We start from the raw sequence: 18463 nt of genomic DNA, 5'->3' as shown, positions 1-18463 counted from the left end.
GGAAAATGTGATTGTGTTAATGACTTTGCTAATCCCTAGGCTTCCAGTTTTATCCATTCATGCTTCCAGCATCTGCAGATAAACTCAGGAAGGCTTCAGTAATCCATTAAAACAAGATCATTTTAAAATTTCCATCTAGGCATAATAATTTTTTGGTTTGGGGTTTTCCCCCTTCTTCTCCGCTAAATTATGAATGCCTCTCTTAAGTTTGCCAAAATGATAATCAACCTTGATACTTTATTTGGGATGATCATCCTTGTGGAAAAGTTCAGTGGAGAATTTTGTAGGAATAGAACCAGTTGAGATCCATAGAAATACAATATTGGTCTCAGTTTTTTTTTTAAAAAAAAAAAAGATATGTTTGCAACTGTCTGTCCATCAGATTAATAATTCTTGAGTAAGCTGAATGTGTTGGTCTGACGTAGAAAAATCCTGAAGGTTATTTGTTATGAGGTGTAGATTGTTGTTATTTAGTCTTACAGAATTTGTTGTACCTTCAGTAAAGTGATCTAAGTAGTGCCTGGGCTGCTTATCAGAAGATACCCCCAGGCATTTCAGTCCTGATGTAACTGGATGAAGTTTACATGTTGGAATATTGCAGGTAGAGGCTTTGTGCTCAGGACTGTGAAAAAGCACCAGATAGCAGTAGCTTTTACAGAAAATGGAAGGCCAGATGGACCAGGAGATTACTCTGTCTGATCTCCTGCTCAGCCCATTCTGTGTCACCCACTTTGCCCTGTGCTGCATCCAGTAAAGCGGGATGAGTTTCCGTGTGTCCTCCGGTAAGCACTTCCTTCCGATTTCAAGAGATCACTTAGTGGGGGAGCCACCATCTCTCCTGGCAGTTTGGTTTAGTGCTTAAAATACCTTCAGTGCCAGGCATTACTACAGATTTCTATTGATGTTTGTTTCACTTTTAGCTTCCACCTCTTGATTCTTGTTAGGCCCTTTTTCAGCAGGTTGAAGAACTCTTGCTTCCTTTTATTTTTCTCCCTGTAGAGCCACTTATATGCTGTAATCAAGCCACTTCTTCCTCTTCTCACTGATAAGCTGAACAAGCTGAGGTCTTTCAGTCGCTCTCAGAAGGGTATTTACTACAATCCTTTAAATAACTTCTCTGTCCCTTTTCTCTGTCTTCAATTATTCACCATCTTTATAAGATGTGGAGATGTTAGCACAGAGTAGTTTCTGGTGTCTGCCTCACTGACTCCAGGTACAAAGGGACAATTTCTTCTCTGTGTGTACATGGTTGATGTGTCTAAGGATTCATTTGGTCGTCTGTAACAGCCTTGTGCTGCTTGTCCACAGTGACCCTCTAATCCTATACAGAATTGCTCCTTTCAAAGGTAAAAAGTCTTGTTTCAGATGCCAAGCATTAAATTTTGGTTTATGGCATCATACAGTCTCTCAAATAGTATGTAAAAGATGTCTGTGCTGCATGAGGATGCTCCAGAACCCTGCCCCAGGTGTGTACCTTTTTAGTCTCCAACATTGGCAAAAATTGCTGACACATCTAACACATGATTTGAGGCACTGCTGTAGGAAAAGGCCTGTATCACAGCCCATCTGGAGTCTGAGAAGGGCAGGGGGAGAACAGCTGCCTGGAAGTTTGTAGGGGGAGCTCAAGGTCTTGCTTACGCCGCTTGGGGACACAACACACAAAACCCAGACTCATCTGAAAACTGTGCAGCCTGTTCTCCCACTAGCACAGGAGGCTGTAATTACAGTTTTTGAGAGGTAGGAAGTTACCGTGATAGAGAAGCCTCTTTTACAGATGTCTTTTCACCTGCTCTGTGCTTATCACTGGAATTTCAAAAATAATACTAAGTATTTTAAAACTAATATGCTATATGCTATAACTAATGCTAATTCTAGCATTAGCACACCTGTATAAAAAAGCAGTCCAGTTGCATGTTGTACTGCATCATTGCATGGCCTCTCTTACAGTCAACACTTTTCCCATCCATCTGTTGGCTGTTAGCATTTGGCTGAAGAGCTGTTGTTCCTCTGACTAATCTCATCACTGCTGGCATCCTCTCATAAACCCTTTTGTCTGGACAGTCATGTTTTTCTTGGCAATCTGCAAAGCACACCAGATCATAGGTCCCTCTGAGCACTTGCATGCTGATGCCTTTCCCTTTCCATTTGTCCTTGCACCTTCACAGCTGGAGGAGATATTAAAGACAGAGCAGGAAGCAGGGAGAGAGCAAAGGGCTTTTTTGGCAGGTAGTGTCATTCTGGCCCTGCACACTTCCCTGTGGGGCTGGAGGAGGTATCTGGCAGTGTTCCAGGAATGGGGCTGGTAGAACTGCTCCCTGGTGTAAGTGTGTAGGTGTGCTTCAGGTACTGGCCCCAGAGCAGAGTTGTAAATACACTTAGGGGTTCCCTGCTCTCCTACAGCTCATGTGAAGTGTTTCAGTGTTTGGCATATCATAGGAGAAGGTGCCAACATATGCCTAACCTGATCTGTGCTTCTCATTGGGGTTCTGGCTACAAAACCTACCAGCTTTAGATTTCCTTGCTGAGGTATAAAATTTCTCATGGTTAAAGCTTTATTTGGAGTGGAGATGCCTTTCTGCAAAGGAGGGAGTCCTTTCTAGTATGCACAAACTAGTAAGTAATTCTGAGACAACTGAATTTGTTGGTTTCTTTAAAGAAACATAATTACTTTAAAATGACAAACTGTTCCTTTTGTTGATAAATGTTTTATATCTTTGCTGCTATGCCTGAATAGTTTGTGTAAATAATTTATTAGCTTGCAAACAGACATAGCATGTTCAGGCAAACACTGCCCAGCGGGGCAGGAATGCTAAAAAGGGGAAACAGGGTTGTGAGCAGTGCTGAGCACCAAGAGCAGGACTGGGCATCAGTAGGGGCAGAGAAACACCATCTGCAGCTCATAGGTTCAAGCCCAACATAGCTCAGGTGCCTGACAGTGTGATGAGGCACTGGAGGTACAGATGTGAGCAGTCAGGCAATCACCATCAGCAGGTACGTCCGTGGGATGCTTAGGAGCAAAGTGACGGTGGTGCTCAGAGCTGTGAAATAGTCTGGTTTAGACAGTGTTTGGCATTTAACATTTTCAGACTGATTTTCTTGCTTTTCATGCCTAAGAAGAGCTCTCCTTCAGTTTACTGTGGTTGGTTATTCTTCTAACTTTGTTCTCAAAATAGGCCTTGTTTTCTGAAAAAGTAATTTTGCAGAAATCATATGTGAAGTTCTTTGATTGTGTCAGGGCAGGGTCAGGCAGGAGAAGAAGCCTGAGCATGTGCATCAGTGGTTTCCAGATGAAAGTCCTTTGTAAATAGTGTGAAGTGTGTGCATATAAGTATGCATGGATGCAAATGTGCTTCTGGGGCTTTTTAGACAGCAATTTTGCCTAAAAGTCCTGTATGTCACAGTGGGGACTTACAGAACCATAGGAAGATTTGGGTTGGATCTTAAAATATCATGTAGTCCAATCTCCTGCTGTGGACAGGCCATCTTTCAATAGATCAGACTGCTCAAAACCCCAGCCAATCTGAATTTGAACACTTGCAGTGACGGGATGTCCTGAGCTTTCCTGGGCAATCTATTCCCGTGTCTTAGCACCCTCAATATGACAAATTTCTTCCTTGTATCCAATCTAAATTTAGCTTCCTTCAGATTGAAACAATTATCCCATGTACCTTTGAAAGAGGATAAAACTCTTTCCAACCTTACTGAATGTAGTATAGACTCCCTGCTCTGGTTCATCATCAACTGAAGACCTGGAGCTGCCTCAACAACACTGTGGAAGATAAGAAACACCTAATAGAAGCCATCTGCAGTTCTAAACTGATGCTTAATGGCATGAAAATCACTCTGACTGAGGAGGAGAGTGGTTCCAAAGGGCACTTGGTGATGCAGAAGCGAAGAGAACCAGTGCAGTAGTTATAGATGCCTTTTTTGCTGAGAAAAACAAATAAGAGAAAACTTGGATTTTACTGTAGTCAGCAGAAGTGGGCAAGCACAGAGAAGGAGCAGATCTGCAGTGACAGATTCCATTTTACCTGGCTACTCAGTGAAGCACAGTCCTGGCTCTCAAACAACACATGGCATGGCCTTGATTTAGCTTTATCTTAGCAAAACTGTGAATGGCTATAGGAGGCATCACCAAAAAACATTTATAACTGGATATTTCCTGCTACATTCTCTTTTCTCTCTCTCAGAAAATAAAAATTATTTTAATACTGACTGTTGACTGCAATAATGAAAAAAAAAAATAATGCAGTTTCCTGTCCTTTGAGAGTTCACACTCCTGCTCTGCTTTATTGCAGAAGTTAGTCCTCAGTAAATCCAAAATATCAGTACCTGCTGTCAGACAGTGGAAACCACCCTGGACTGTTAACAGCGCTGGGATTTTACCCTAAAATTCAGAGCTACAAAACCAAAACACACAGAATTAGGGTTGTTCCCCCCCCACCCCCACCTTCTCCACTTTGTGTCCTAATCCTGCTTTTGAGGTAGCTTTTTCTCATTTACAGAAAGGAGAAAGAAAATACTTGGACGTCCTGAGATGAAGGCAAGTAGAAGAATTAATAATCAGCCAAAATAACAAAGTATCTAGATGTGTTACGGTGCTCCTGGGGACTAAGCTGCAGCTGACTCTGTATGAGTAAAAAAATCACTTCTCTGTTTCATTCAAAGTTGTTCCGTGGATTTGCTGAACTAATTTCTCCTCCAAGCATGGTCACATTTTAGGTCAGCATGCCTAGACAACATGGGACTCTGCCAGCAGTTCCTGTGTAAAGTCCCCCTGTTTTTCTGGAAACAAATCCAGTCATTCATAGAAATGAACTCCTGCATAATTAGAGCCATTGCACATCATCTTTGCTTTCCATTTTTAGATGTTGCGTCTGGAGAACTATAACTTTTAAAGATGCCAACAAGCCACTTAGGAGCTTGATAGCCGTAATGGGAAAATCTGTGGAGCTGAGTAGAAAATGATAAGCTTCATAAGGACTATTCTAAATCGTTTGGTAAAGAGCTCAGCTACACATTCAAAGCAAGAATAGAAACTATAACCCCTTCTAATTCCATCTTCAGGGGGTTGTACTTTCTCTACTGTCCTGTTGAAGCCCCAGTCCTACAGGCAGCTTAATGAAGAGGATGGTATTCTTTACAATGGAGTCCTCTGGTCTCTGTTGGGTCCAGTTACTGGACTGTTGCATAAATAGGTGCAAAACACTGATTTTATCCATATTTTACCCTCTAGGTCCTGTAATCAAGCTTTTTTCTTTCTAGGTTATTTAAAACATTCAAAAACTGCACATGCTGCAGTGTGAAAGTCGGGAAAACTGATCCTCTTCAGCATTTTTTAACCTCAAGTTTTTAATAAAGAGCTATTTAAAAATAATTAAGAAAGATTTGGAGTCCTTTTATATTTTTGACAGGTAGGTAGCAGTCATCAGCTTCAGAGCCAACAGGTGTGTTGACAGGTGAAAGATCTCACAATAAGTCTTTTATATCTCTGCATGCTGAGGCTTTCAGGTATGTCCTGTAATCTCAAAATTAGAGTGGGTGGCAGTTGAACTAAAATTTGTTTCTTTGTTCAGAAAATGCAGTATGGATTTTTCTTTGTTTGAGTCTTTAATCCAAACTGATGCTTTAATAACTGAAATTTCAGTAGTGGTTTGTGGTTTTTTTGGTTTGTTGGGGGTTTTTTGTTTTGTTTTTTTTAAGTTAGGCAATAAATCAATAAGAAAATTGTCATTGCAGTATGAAATTACCCCAAAGATGTTCACTGCTGGATTGTCACAGCATGTGAGTTTGGTTAATGGGAGTAGATGGAGCTATTTAGGACAGGTGTTTGACACTGCTTCACTGCTAGGAAAGAGCTAAAGTCCAAACAAAATCACTCTGTGAAGGACAGACTAGAACATCCCAAATTTTAAAAATAAGTATCATAGAATTACCGAATTATTTGTGTTGGAAGGTATATTTTAAGATACAAAATAACTAACTAGATAGTCCAGCCTCTCTGCCATGGGCAGGGATACCTTCCTCTAGACCAGGTTGCTCTGAGCCCCGTCCAACCTGGCCTTGAACACTTCCAGGGATGGGACATCCACAACATCTTTGGACAATCTGTTCTAGTGCCTCATCACCCTCCCACCTTCCTTATGTCCAGTGTAAATCCAATCACTTTTAATTTAAGAGCATTACTCTTGTCACTACAGGATGTGGTAAAATGTCTTCTTTTTACCTTTCATATAAGCCCCTTTATATATTGAAAAGCTGCAGTAAGGACTCACTGGAGCCTTCTCCAGGCTGAACAGCCCAAACTCTCAGCCTTTCCTCTTAGGAGAGGTGCTCCAACCCTCTGATTGTCTCCGTGGCCTCCTCTGGACCTGCTCCGACAAGTCAATGTCTTTCTTATGTTGGGGATCCCAGAGCTGGACACTGTGCTCCAGGTGGGGTCTCACCAGGGTGGAGTAGAGGGGGAGAACCATCTCCATAACCTGCTGGTCGTACTTCTTTTGATGCAGCCCAGTATATTTAGTAGTTCCCTGTTGAAACACCAAAGCAGACCATTAAGAGTCACTATCAAGATACTACTCTGAACTTACTCCTGCATTTTTCTATGTAGAATACTGAGAAGCAAAGCTGAGTAGTTGAAGCCAAAGTTCAGGCTGCATGGTGGTTTCATTGGTAAAGTGGAGGTGCTGCTTTGTTCTGCCAGCAGGCTGGGGTTCTTTCTATAAAAATATTCTAAAAGGAGTTTATGATCTCCAGAAAATGGCAATGTAGAGGTACCATAGTGATGCAAAGTGCTGATATAATTTATTATTAGAAGGACCCTGTTAGAAACTGGCTGTCTGAGCCACTGGATCTTCTTAATAGGCTTAGTCTTACCTTTATGTTGTAAGGGTCCAGGACCTTGGTGGTCAGTAAGTACCAGCTGGGCGCTTTTCAGACAAAGAGCATTCATACATGCTTTTGTCACTTCAAAAGGCATGGCAGGGGAGGTGAGGCCAGGTAAAACTGTACCATGTGGCTCTGTGTGTGCATGTTCTGTGTGTGCATCCGCACGTGCAAGCATCAGTATCACAACTTTCCCACCAACCTGGAGGGTGTTTGCAATATATGGGGCTGCATTTACATTCTTCACAAGATAGAGGCAAGCACTGCATTTGCTCCTCCATGGATTTTTCTTGTTCAGGCATGATGTGAGTTTTCCTGGTGCCAGCACAGTGAGGTGCAGCTGTGAAACAGGCGCTCTTAGAGAACTTCAAAGCCTAGGAGTGAGTGGTTTTAGAAGAAGTACTATACGGTGCCATTTGCAAGTTTCTGGTAACTGAAGTGTTACACTGCCCAGAGAGGCACATCTGCGAGGTTTGCCTCTGACATGCCACTTACAAACCCACTCAGGTACACTTGCTAAATAAGCAGTTATCTTTAAATATCAAATTATGTTGCTGAGACCACATTTGCTACTGTGTAACACTACTTGTTCTGGGTGGTCTAGCCACTACGCTAGGACCCAGTTAGATAGCATTTTGCAATCCTAGTGATGTGCATGCCTTGCATGCATCATATAGATTTACAGGACATTATGTGCAAATATTTAGACAGAAATCCTTAGAGCATTTTTATTTGTTGGAATGGACATTGACTTTAACGGCTTGTTTATCCAAATGTTTTTCCACATAATATTGAAGTGAACTGAATACAACAGTGATGTCATTGAAGATTTTAAAGACACTTTCAGTTTTAATGGTTACTGTCCATCTTAACTGTAAAATAAAGTTCCTTTAGCAGTGCATTAAAGTGAAAAGTCTACTTCCCTGTTTTTCATTGTTAATCCAACGTTCTGAACTAAAGGAATATGCTGGCATGGAATGGAGAAAACAGTTGTGCTTCACTGTTAGTTGCTGCATGCTTACAGAGTTTCATGTCCATTGCATGGCCTAGTAGAATTATTTGGAATTTTCAGATTGGGCTCACGCTCATGCCCTGCTCGGCTGTTACCAGTGTTCTGAAGCTGCTGTTCGCGCCTGCCGCTGTAGTTAGACAGTAGCATCTCTTGGAGTCCAGCAGCCAGGGCAGTGTGGTGGCAGCAGACTGAAAGAAATACTCCAATGGCTGCCTTTCAGCACTTGGCAAGAAAATCCTTTTTATGTTAGTTTCAAGGTCGTCAGATATCATTACAGCCAAGTATTAAAAATTTCAAAGAAAGGAGGCAGTGTGTTTGATTTATAGAATAATTATCTAGCTTTCGCTCTAACTTGGCTTTGGCAATGGTTTTGCAAGCACTCGAAAATTAAATCCATTTTTTATGGCACTACAAGGTATTATCTCACAGCAAATGATAATTAAACACCTGTGAAATCAATTAGCCTTTTAAACAGGGAAAAAAAAAGTTTTCCAATTATGTTTTTGCACCTCCAAACTTTCTAATTCCACAACCAGCACTTGCAGAGCAGGAGATGAACTGCCAGTAGCCAGTTAACCAGCGTTCAGATCACCCCAAAGCACTGCGCAGCCGTAAATCCAGAAGCAAGCAGTTCGCAGTGACAGCACCCTTCCAAGCAGGATGCGTGAGCCTTCCCAGCTCAGTCTTGGGCAGCTATCTATCTGACACACAGCTGAGCTGTCAGCTCTTCTACAAAGGCAGTTACTCACTTGGTGTTTTCAATGCCAAGTTTTACTTGACAGTTTATTTAAAAGCCAACATACCTTAGTGGGAACCAAGCAACGAGACGCTCCGTGTGACTGAGTGGGGTTTCTTCTCAGGCTCTCCAGCCAGTAGTTCAGAGCCGTCTGTATTAAGAATCCACACGTGGAAAAATGGCCAGTTGGTTAATAGCTGAAAGTATACTGGAATATACTGGAATATACTAGAAAACTGGGAAACACTTCTCCATTTACCCTTTTATTACAGGTTTTACTGTCTGTCTTTGTTTTAGTACTTCATATGATACAGAAACTTCTGGAAGATAAAGGTGCATTCATGGGCTTGTAGATTCAGAGAGGGAGTTCTGGACATAGTTGGTTAAGTGCCATCACAGTTTTTTGGCTCAGGAAGTAAAAAAGCAGCTCTAGTCACATCTGACATCTACAGTGGAATGTGCTGATAATCCCTGCCAAAGATGAGCTCCAGCATCTTCCAAAAGATGGATTATGTGTGGCACTGTTAAAATATGTACTGCTGGGTTAAACCCATTGCATTTGATTTGAGTTAAACCTGTTGTATTTGGCTTGGGTTCTGCTCCTGCATTTCCATCTGAATTTTAATAGCCTTAACATGCAGCTGGATTTCAGTGAATGCTGCATCACCAGAGAGGAAGAAGTAAGATCAAGATGCTGTGGTTAGCATTCCCGAGGTCCCTCTAGCTGCTGGAGAAGCTACCAGTCATTTGTGTCTCAGGTTTTACATCTATGAAATGGGGACGGTGATTGTATCCTGTACAAATCATGTTGTCTACAGGACAGGTGACATATAGCTAGATAAAGTGTTATGATAATCACTGCATCTAGATACACCTGCTGGTCTAAACTGTCTTTTTATATTTTAGACCTCTCTTCAATCAGTGGTGATGAAGATGTGGCTTTCAAAAAAATAGTTTTTACTAAAATTGTAGTGAAAATGTTTCCCAGGCTAGTTTATAATCTCTGCAGTGTACTGACATGGGGAAATGCTTAAGCTGTAGGAAGGAATGTATGGCATGGCTGATTAGTCTCTGCAGAGCTTCTGCAGCCTGACAGGGCTCCTTGGGATAATGGAGAACCAGGAATCCCAAACAGCCTTCTAATCCATGTGCTGATTGACATGGTTGGCACACCAGAAAAAAAAAAAAAAGAAAGAAAAAAGTCAGGATAGGGGAAGACAGACACTGTGTGTTGGATCAAGCAGTTAAAATGGTAGGAGCATTTGGCCAGGCAGTGTTTCTCCTTTGGATAATTGCCCACACGGCATTGCAGTGTTTATACCTGTGTGATCGATGGGGCCAAACATATTTCCTCAACTACGGGTGGTGGCAGGGAGGGAATAATTCAATTAAGTTGTGTATAAATTAGAATTGATTGCAAATAGAGCTATTCTTTTATGCTGCCTAAAAAGGTACTAGCTGTGAACAAGGTATACTTAATCATTACAAAAAGAAGCCTGAAAGCCAATAAAACATGCCTCTAATACTTACAGAGGGATGCCAGCTTTGGATTAAATCTGTAGCTATTTTAGTTTTGAAGACCCAACTGTCATTTTTAAGGCATATGCATTTTGGATTTTAACATATTTGAGTGCTGCAGCTGAGACCCAGGCCAAGCCGACCCTAAAATTGGCAGTAAAATGTTACCTCTGTGCAAGCGTGCAGAATGAAGGAATCAGGAATGTATGAGCAATAAGCATGTGCCCCCACTCCCCGCCAGTCTTCTAATGTGGAAACCTGGAGCTTTCTGGAAATAAATACCTTCTGAGGAAAGCAGAGGACTCCTCTAAAAGCTTTTCTACAGTAAATGCTAGGGAAGATAACTGCCAGAAGGAGAGGAAAGTGCCAGAAGTAATGCAACACTGAAGCAGCACAATTAAGGAGGAAGTGCCCAGCCAGCCCCTCCTCAGTGCTCTGCAGTGCTGGTCTTTGCTCTGAGCCTGAAAAACCTCCACAGCTGGGTGAAAAAAAGAGGGTCTCAGTAGGCAGGTAAAGGAGAGCTGTCCACATACGCTGGCAGCTCCATGTTTGCAGAAACCACAGCAGTGCTAGCTGGAAGACCGTAACAAATGTCCCTGCCATCTTCAGATGTTACCAGCTAATGCTAATAAGTAGTTCTGGAAACAGACATAACCCCCATTACTGGGGAGAACCATAAGAGGAAACCCTAGAAGAACCTCTTCTAAACACTTGACTATTTTCTCTATAGCTTATGATGCCTCCTCCAGTTGTGAGTGGGGGTTCTCATACTTGATTGTCTCCCTGAGGTTTTGTTGAGATTAGTCAGTTGAGATAGTGGGGAAATAAAGCCTGTTGTTGATGCAATACTGTTTGCATTAAATGCCAGATTGGTACTTAACGTACAGCATCGGTACTCTTGCTGAGAGGGTGTTCCTGGAAGTCTGTGCCAGCTCTGATTTCTCTCCTGGACATGGGAAGAAGAAATTTTAAGTCCAGAAAATACTTAACTCAGATACTTAACTTTAATCATAGAGATTATTTCACTCACTTCGCTGAAAGTATTTTAAGTCTGAGTTAAGGGAATTGTAGAGATGGTTTCAGGTGTACTGCTGTATACTTTCTACTATGTGGAAAAAAATGTACATAAACATTTTGCAGTCCCTGACAGAACGCTGGCAAAAATCAAATGCTATGTGCATGGTTCTGTCTGGGCTGAATGGGAAGGAGCCTGAAAGTGAAAGTTGCCCTGAGCCTTCTGTCCTCACCATGGGCTGTGGGCTGGAGTTTCATTTGCCAAGTGACATTGTGGCCAAGGTCTCCTCCAAATGCTGCATGACAGTCTGGAGAAAAAGAAATTAAATGGTCTCTGCTGCAAGTTTGATTCTGAAATACTGTTTGGTACATGTACGTTATTTCCTCTTTAAGTGATCCTTCCAATTACAAAGCTATGCTTGCAGCCTCACAGAAATGTTTGTGTATTTGGGGCTGGTTACATGTGTTGCACAAAAAGTGTTCCCAAATTTGTATTTAAACATACTGGTCCATCTTCTGTCTTCCAGGGAAGGCAGAGTGCTCCCTTTGCTTGGCATGCTACCCATGAACTCATAGGAATAAAAATAGCCTCTAGTGTTTGCAGATTTCAAATAGATGCTTGATCCCAGAGTGGTGGTGTCTGAGGGGTTTAAAGTAGCCATCACTGTGATCAAAGATCCCATTGAGCATTTTGGTTGAAATGGCAGGGAAATTTGTTCAGTAGAATCTCTGGTGCGGTGCATTCACTTCAGCAGCTCTTGGTGGATATTACTTTACTCTGGATCTGTTCCTTCTGTATTTGTGGGTCCTCCCTGCAGTGAGTAGACATTTTGTGCCCATACATCAAGGTTGGGCTTTCTGTGTACATATGATGTAGATAAATTGCTTGATGACCATGAACTGTTTTATTACAGACCTCTGCAATCAATCACGTTAAGTTTTAAAAGGCTCAAAAATGGGAGCAAGATGCTAACTGGTTTTGAGGTGGAAAATGGTCAACAAAATCCTCTTCCTTTTTTATCCCTTTATAAATCTATCCTAATACCAGCAAATTAGATATGAAAGAAAAGGTGCCCAGTACAGGATGTCACTGGGATATGGAAGACTCACTTGCAGTGGCCTTGCTCTCTGCTTTCCTTTGTGTTATGGTATTACCATCAATGTTTTGTGGATAATATTGCATTCCAAGGTATTAACAGGATTTTACATTTTTAGCTAGTTAATGATGGGGAACTTCTGACTGGTATATTCTAGTCCTATGGGGTATTCTATTTTTGGTATTTATTAACATTTGCTGTCCTACAATACACAGTAAAAGCAATGAGCCTCAGACCTCTCAATATATAAAAAAGGAGTGTTTAAAATGGCAACTTTTTTTTTAATATTTTTTTTTATTTTTATTTTTTTTTGGTATTCCAGTCCTTATATTTTCCCCTGTATGCTGTGTCAATGCTGACTGGTGAGCTGGGACATAGCTGCCAATCTCTATCCCACACAGAGAAAAATAAATAGCTACCACTCAGATGGCATATGTATATATGTATTTTAACCAAAGTTGAGATAGGATTCAAAAGAAAAAAGGGGCTTTGAAGTCTGTTTTGTAGTTTTAATTAATGCAATGAGGGGTTTTATTTTACTCTCAGTGGAGATAATCTTAATCCATTCACAGTGACCTTTTCTTGTGCAAATTAGCTATGCACGCTTGTTTAAGCAAATGGGCCTTTGCAAGATGTCTCTTCCTAAAGACAGAGCTTATAATTGAAAATTGGCTTACCCCCATCTGTCTGGCTAGTGTGAGAATACAAACATAGATCCTGACTTCTTTGTATATAAAATATAATATATATATACATAGATACACATACAAAAAAAAAATTTGCTCTGCCTGCAGGACATGGTAAAATTAGAATATTGGTGTCAAAAAATCTATGTGGTACAAGTTGCTGTCAAAATAGCATCTATGTGCAGAGTCCAGGCCACTGGAGAATGGATGGTGTTCAGCGGGCTTGTCAGAAGTACAGTTTGCTAATAACAGCCGGGAAACTGGTAGGATTTGATGTGTGATTTTGGTGAATGATTTTGTGGTGATTGATGTAATTGGGGAAAAAAAACAACCCAGAAATGTCTATCAGCACTTTCATTCAGAGGAGCATGGATCATTGCAGCTGTATGATTAATTGCCAAAATCTGGTTGTTTATTTCTCTCTCGACACTTAACAATAACCACCAAGTGAGTCATTCTAGCCCCCCCATCCCGTTTTAGTGGCTGCTTGATAAGGAAATATTTTTTTGGCATAGTTTGTATATTTTTTTTGCTTTGTACAAACCTGGTGAACACAGTTATGCATGGCTTTGACTAAATCTGAATAGAAATCAGGGTCACAGAAATATTGCAACAATGCAGTGGGTATCAAAATATTTAATGTGAGTTTGTTCTTGGAAGGCATGAACTGTTTATACAGAACCAGCTCATTATTGCAAAGGCAAAATCACTTTCTTCCTTATCACTCTCATTACCACTCTCTCCAGCCCTCTCCCATGGTGGTTGTTCCTGAGGATGAACAAAAAGGGGCCAGAGAGGAGGCTGACACATGCATAGAGGGAGATAGTTAACCTGGTGCTGAACGGTCTTGTTTGGGGATGATTTTATCCAGATGTGTCTCAACAGCTGTTTGCATTTTTACGCCCAGTTAGTCTAGGACTCACCACTAATTGAATTTTCTCTTTTCTCCCCTGTTCTTGTTAGGTATGATTACCGTGAAATGCTGCACAATGCCACTTTCTGTCTGGTTCCCCGTGGCCGCAGGCTTGGCTCTTTCAGGTTTTTGGAAGCTTTGCAGGTAAGAGCTGCAGTTTAAAGCAGTGAACTACTCTGGCTGCAATTCAGTGTGCAATAGCAGGGAGGTGGGGAGGAGGGAAATGTGTTTCATTTCCCTAAGGGACAGTAATCCACTTTGCGAAAGCCTCTATTCATACTTCTGGAGCAATTGGCAGCTTCTTCCCAGGAGGGGCTGAGGCACTGAACTCATCTGAAGGTTGGATTGCTTTATCTCCAGGAAAAGGGTTTCCCTGGATGTGGTGAGGCTAAGAGATTGGTTTAGAACAGTATTTTGTCAAGCTGTGAGCCTTCCCCTGGGAGGCGCTGGCCTTTACACGTAGGCCCTAGGGCAGTAAAAATAGCTTTTTGTTTTCGCTTAGCCAAAACAGACCTGCTTATGCATTGCCAGTTTTGAGATGGTGCTTGCTGAACATACAGAAGGTGGCCTGAAGGTGGTAAAGCTCCAGATGGAAGCTTCACATGAAGGTGGATATAAGCTGATCTCAAGGGGTTTGTGTGCTGTCTGGGACAGCACCTGAACATCCTTCACCTTTTAAAAAAATGTTTTGTTCAGTGGTCCCCTTTTTACTATGGGCCAGGAGCACATGGCAATACAAAAGGGCCCCAGAGTCCAGGTGGCCAGGAAGCTCAGTAGTCATGCCTGACATCTGCCTACTCCACCTTCTGCCTGTCTGGTGGGATGTTTTTTGGTTTTTTTGCAAATCAGCTTAATCCTGGGGCCCTGGATCTTCAGTCTGGCGTAGAGAGCATTTTGTGAGGTGCTGCAACTCCCCTGTAGGTCTGGGATCTGGATTTCCATGGGGGCTGGAGTGGAGAGAAGGAGCTACTTGGTTTCAGTAAAATGGCAAGTGAACACACCTTACAGGGTCCTGCCTCCAGTTGTTTTGCCATTTGGAAAGTGTCACAGCATTGACAGTAAAGCTGTTAATGAATGGCATCCCATCCCTTTTCATCGTCAACCATAAAATGTCCCAGCCAGTGTTAGAGAGTATTGTTCACTGCAGTGCTGAGCAGGATTCAGATACCTAAGTGTAGGTATATTATGTCATTTTAGAAGCCCTAGGGTACCCAAAAACCCTTCTGGCTTTCCGCTGCTTCTGCAGAAGGACTCCAGTAGATCCTGTGTCATGTCTGCCCGCCTTTGATGGGTTTTTTTGGATACCCTACATGCTCTGGACACATGGGTGTAACCACTGAACCCCACACCTGCAATCAAATTTGAGATCCAAGTTCTGGACTGTCACTTACCTCTTTCTCCTACTAAAGAGAAGATTAATAGCCCAAAAAGTGCTGTTCTGTTTCCAGTCTCATCAGAGGAAGAAGTGGGACTGGCTTGTATGAGATGACAAGTCACTTCAGATCCTCCTGAAGGGCACTCCTCAGCTCTTCTCTTGTCTGGGCCCAAAGTCATGTAGCTTCTGTTAGATACATCATCTCAGGAGGAGAAAGCAGGGAGTGTGCCACACTACACAGAACTTGTGGGCTCCAGGTCAATGATAAAATGCAGACAACTGAGGATTTCGCTATCAGGATAGCAGCTGTATTCACCAATAATAATGTATTCCCAGTTTTTTTCTGGATCCATGTAATGTTGAAAGTCCTAATCCACATTAGTGGAATGTTTTAAACATCAAAACACATTGCTAAGTGTTTCCTGGTTGGCTATCTTAATGCACTGAAGTAATTCCTTACAGAAGATCACAGTTTACACATAATAATCAGTGCTGTAATGTAGACTTGACCAGTCTAAGATGCTGTGCATGATACATCTTCTCAAGGAAGGTACAGCAGTCTGAAAGATTCCCCTTTATCCCATCTTTTGGGAGGCCTGAACCCTAATCTGGTCCAAATTTGGAGCACTTAATCTTGGTTTGATACAAAAGGAATGGAACCAGAGCACAGGCTTGCTAAAAAATCCTCTGGTACATTTTTTCATAGTTATTTCATACATAGTCCATTTTTTCAGGTCATTTCATACATCAGAAGGTTTTTGGTTTAGATCTTATGTTGTGATTGAGCTGACCAGATCATAGTGGTGATCATTTGTTTATGGAAATACTGACCTATTTGCTAAGTATTCACAGACTGTGCAGAAAAACCTGTAAAACTCATAAAAGTTTAATTAGTTTACACAGATAATACTGGTAAGAAATAGATACTAAATGTGTATGCTTTTTGTTTGTTTTAGGACATACAACAATTCTTATTTTTGTAGACAGGTGATGACATACAAGTTGTATTTGTGCACTTGCCTCTGTTTGGTACCAAACAGGATATAGAATTTACTCCTTTATGGGAAAGGTGCTCAGGAGTTAAATACAGTCTGTATTTTCTGTAAGATTGTCAGCAACATACTATAAAAATTAGGGAAGTTGCTCCCTGCTAAGTGGTTCACAAAGCAGCAAGGAAGGCCATCATTTTGTATTAAATTCCCCAGTGTTCCATCTGTTGCATTGAACAGCTCTGCCCTTATCTGGCAGAGTAAGCACCAGATTGCAAGTGCCACTGTCTGTGCAAACCCCACCTTCCAGTGCATATGAATAAGCCCAAAATGGAAAACTACAAACACGTGGGCTGCCCTCCTGCGGCTTCTGGCTTCTGGTGTTCTTCGCCACGTTGCCTCTCCTGAGCTTGTGCGGGGAGCGGGGTCGTGGTAGCGGTGGAGAGCTGGAGCTGCCCTGGTGGTGGGGCAGCTGCTGATGGTGGCCGTGCCTCTGTGCCCACAGGCTGCCTGCGTCCCGGTCATGCTCAGCAACGGATGGGAGTTGCCGTTCTCGGAAGTGATTGATTGGAACCAAGCTGCCATCATAGGCGATGAGAGATTGTTATTACAGGTAAGGAAGAGACCGCGGCCTTCAGCGGATCAGTCGGTTATTGCTGCCACCATCTAAATGGACAGGGAAGATGAATCCAAAAGGTCAGGGCTGTAAAAGATTTTTTTATCATGAAGGGATTGTCTGTGTCAGACTGGCTGTGAACTCATTTAATATGACATCATTCATTATTTGACCTGAAGGTCATTGCAGCCACCAGGCCACATTCTTAAGTGCAGGAGACTTATTTTGCAAAGAGCATGAAATCTCTTCTGGTGCGGAGCACTTGGATGCCAATCTGAGGTAGACCTGACCAGGTACTGTGACGAAAGGGAAAACATTTGAGTGTGGATTCTGCTTCGGTCCTTGAAAAATAGTTTATCCTCAGGGCTATCCTCAGGAAAGCAGGTATTTCTCAGGCAGGAGTTACCATCTAACAGTTTGGTAGGAAGCAGAATCTGTTCCTTTTCTTATGTGTGGACCATGTAGCATTGCTTTCTGAAGCAAGTATTCTTGTCAATTATTGTTAATCCTGAGGTTTTAGAGCAAAAGTGGGCTGAGAAGTTACACATTCCCTGCTACTTTCACTGTCTACTTTGGTTTTAAATGCACTATTGTTTTGGGTTTTTTCAGCTACATTAGTGGGTTTTGCAGTCCAAATATATTCTGTAAATTCTGTAGAGCAGTTCATGTTAGGAGAAGTTCTTGAAAAATAGTTTTTTCCCAAGCCATTGCCCAGCATAAGGCTGAGATCCACAAGATCTGGAATAAACACAAAATAGCCACTAAGCTATTTTTTAAATGGTTTTTGTTGCGGTGTTTTGTTTGGTTTTTTTTTTTGAATCTTGAAGTCCACAGAGAGAAGCCCTCAAAGGTATAGGTGTGGCAGCACCTCAAAACAAAGTATCTTTGCAATGTCATTCCATGGCTGTTAACTTGTCTAAAGAAGTAAATATTTGTAAAGAGATGGCCTAGCAAGCCTTGCAATGTGCTGCATATTCTACTTAATGCTGTACAAGCTGCAGATATAAAAGGGCCATTTGATTTTTGCTTCTGTGGACAGCACATTTTTTCTGAGAAAAATTATGTCTTTCTTTAAATAATAATAATTTGCTGATCTTCATGTTTTCCGGTAACGTGCCATTTGTTCACTTCATACAGCTGCTTCCATACTGAACAGCTACTGCACTGTTATTAACAGTGTTTTTAAAGAGCTGGCAGAGGGCCTGAATGTCTGCTCTGGGAAATGTTTTTGTTGTGTTACAGTTTTTCATTTCCTGTTTGAGAGCAACTCGGATGTTTTTATTTGCATATTCTCCTCATCATAGCACTGGGAAAGCTTAATCCAGCCTTTCTGCATTTATTTGTGCAGGATGGTTTTTCCCTCCCCCCTACTCATTGCTGAAATGACCTTTTATTAAAGTTCTAATAATTCCAATGTAATCGTGCCAGATTAGTATTAATACATCATTTTCCCCACCTGTCTTTTTGGACAAGTAGATTAATAGGCAAATGCATTTAAAATAGAAGCTCTGATTTTTCTTTCCAGCTGTTGTAATGGAGCCCCCATCAAGGCTCATTTTAACCTTGACACTGTGTTTACTGCCATTCACGAGCATGGTATGGGGTGTAAAACCACTTTAACA

General features: G+C 41.7%; 1 protein-coding gene across 1 annotated transcript in view; it reads left to right on the top strand.

The window, feature by feature from the left end:
- The window catches only part of EXT1 (exostosin glycosyltransferase 1), a 174324-nt gene that overhangs the window by 134820 nt on the left and 21041 nt on the right, over nt 1-18463 (top strand). The window contains exons 2-3 of the mRNA XM_015618209.2: nt 13912-14005; nt 16731-16838. Of these exons, the coding sequence (XP_015473695.1) occupies nt 13912-14005; nt 16731-16838 (202 nt within the window). The remainder of the gene's footprint in view (nt 1-13911; nt 14006-16730; nt 16839-18463) is intronic.

Source organism: Parus major, chromosome 2 (assembly GCF_001522545.3).
Source record: "Parus major isolate Abel chromosome 2, Parus_major1.1, whole genome shotgun sequence".
NCBI classification, from domain to species: Eukaryota; Metazoa; Chordata; class Aves; order Passeriformes; family Paridae; genus Parus; species Parus major.
This window is presented reverse-complemented; position numbering and strand designations above follow the sequence as displayed.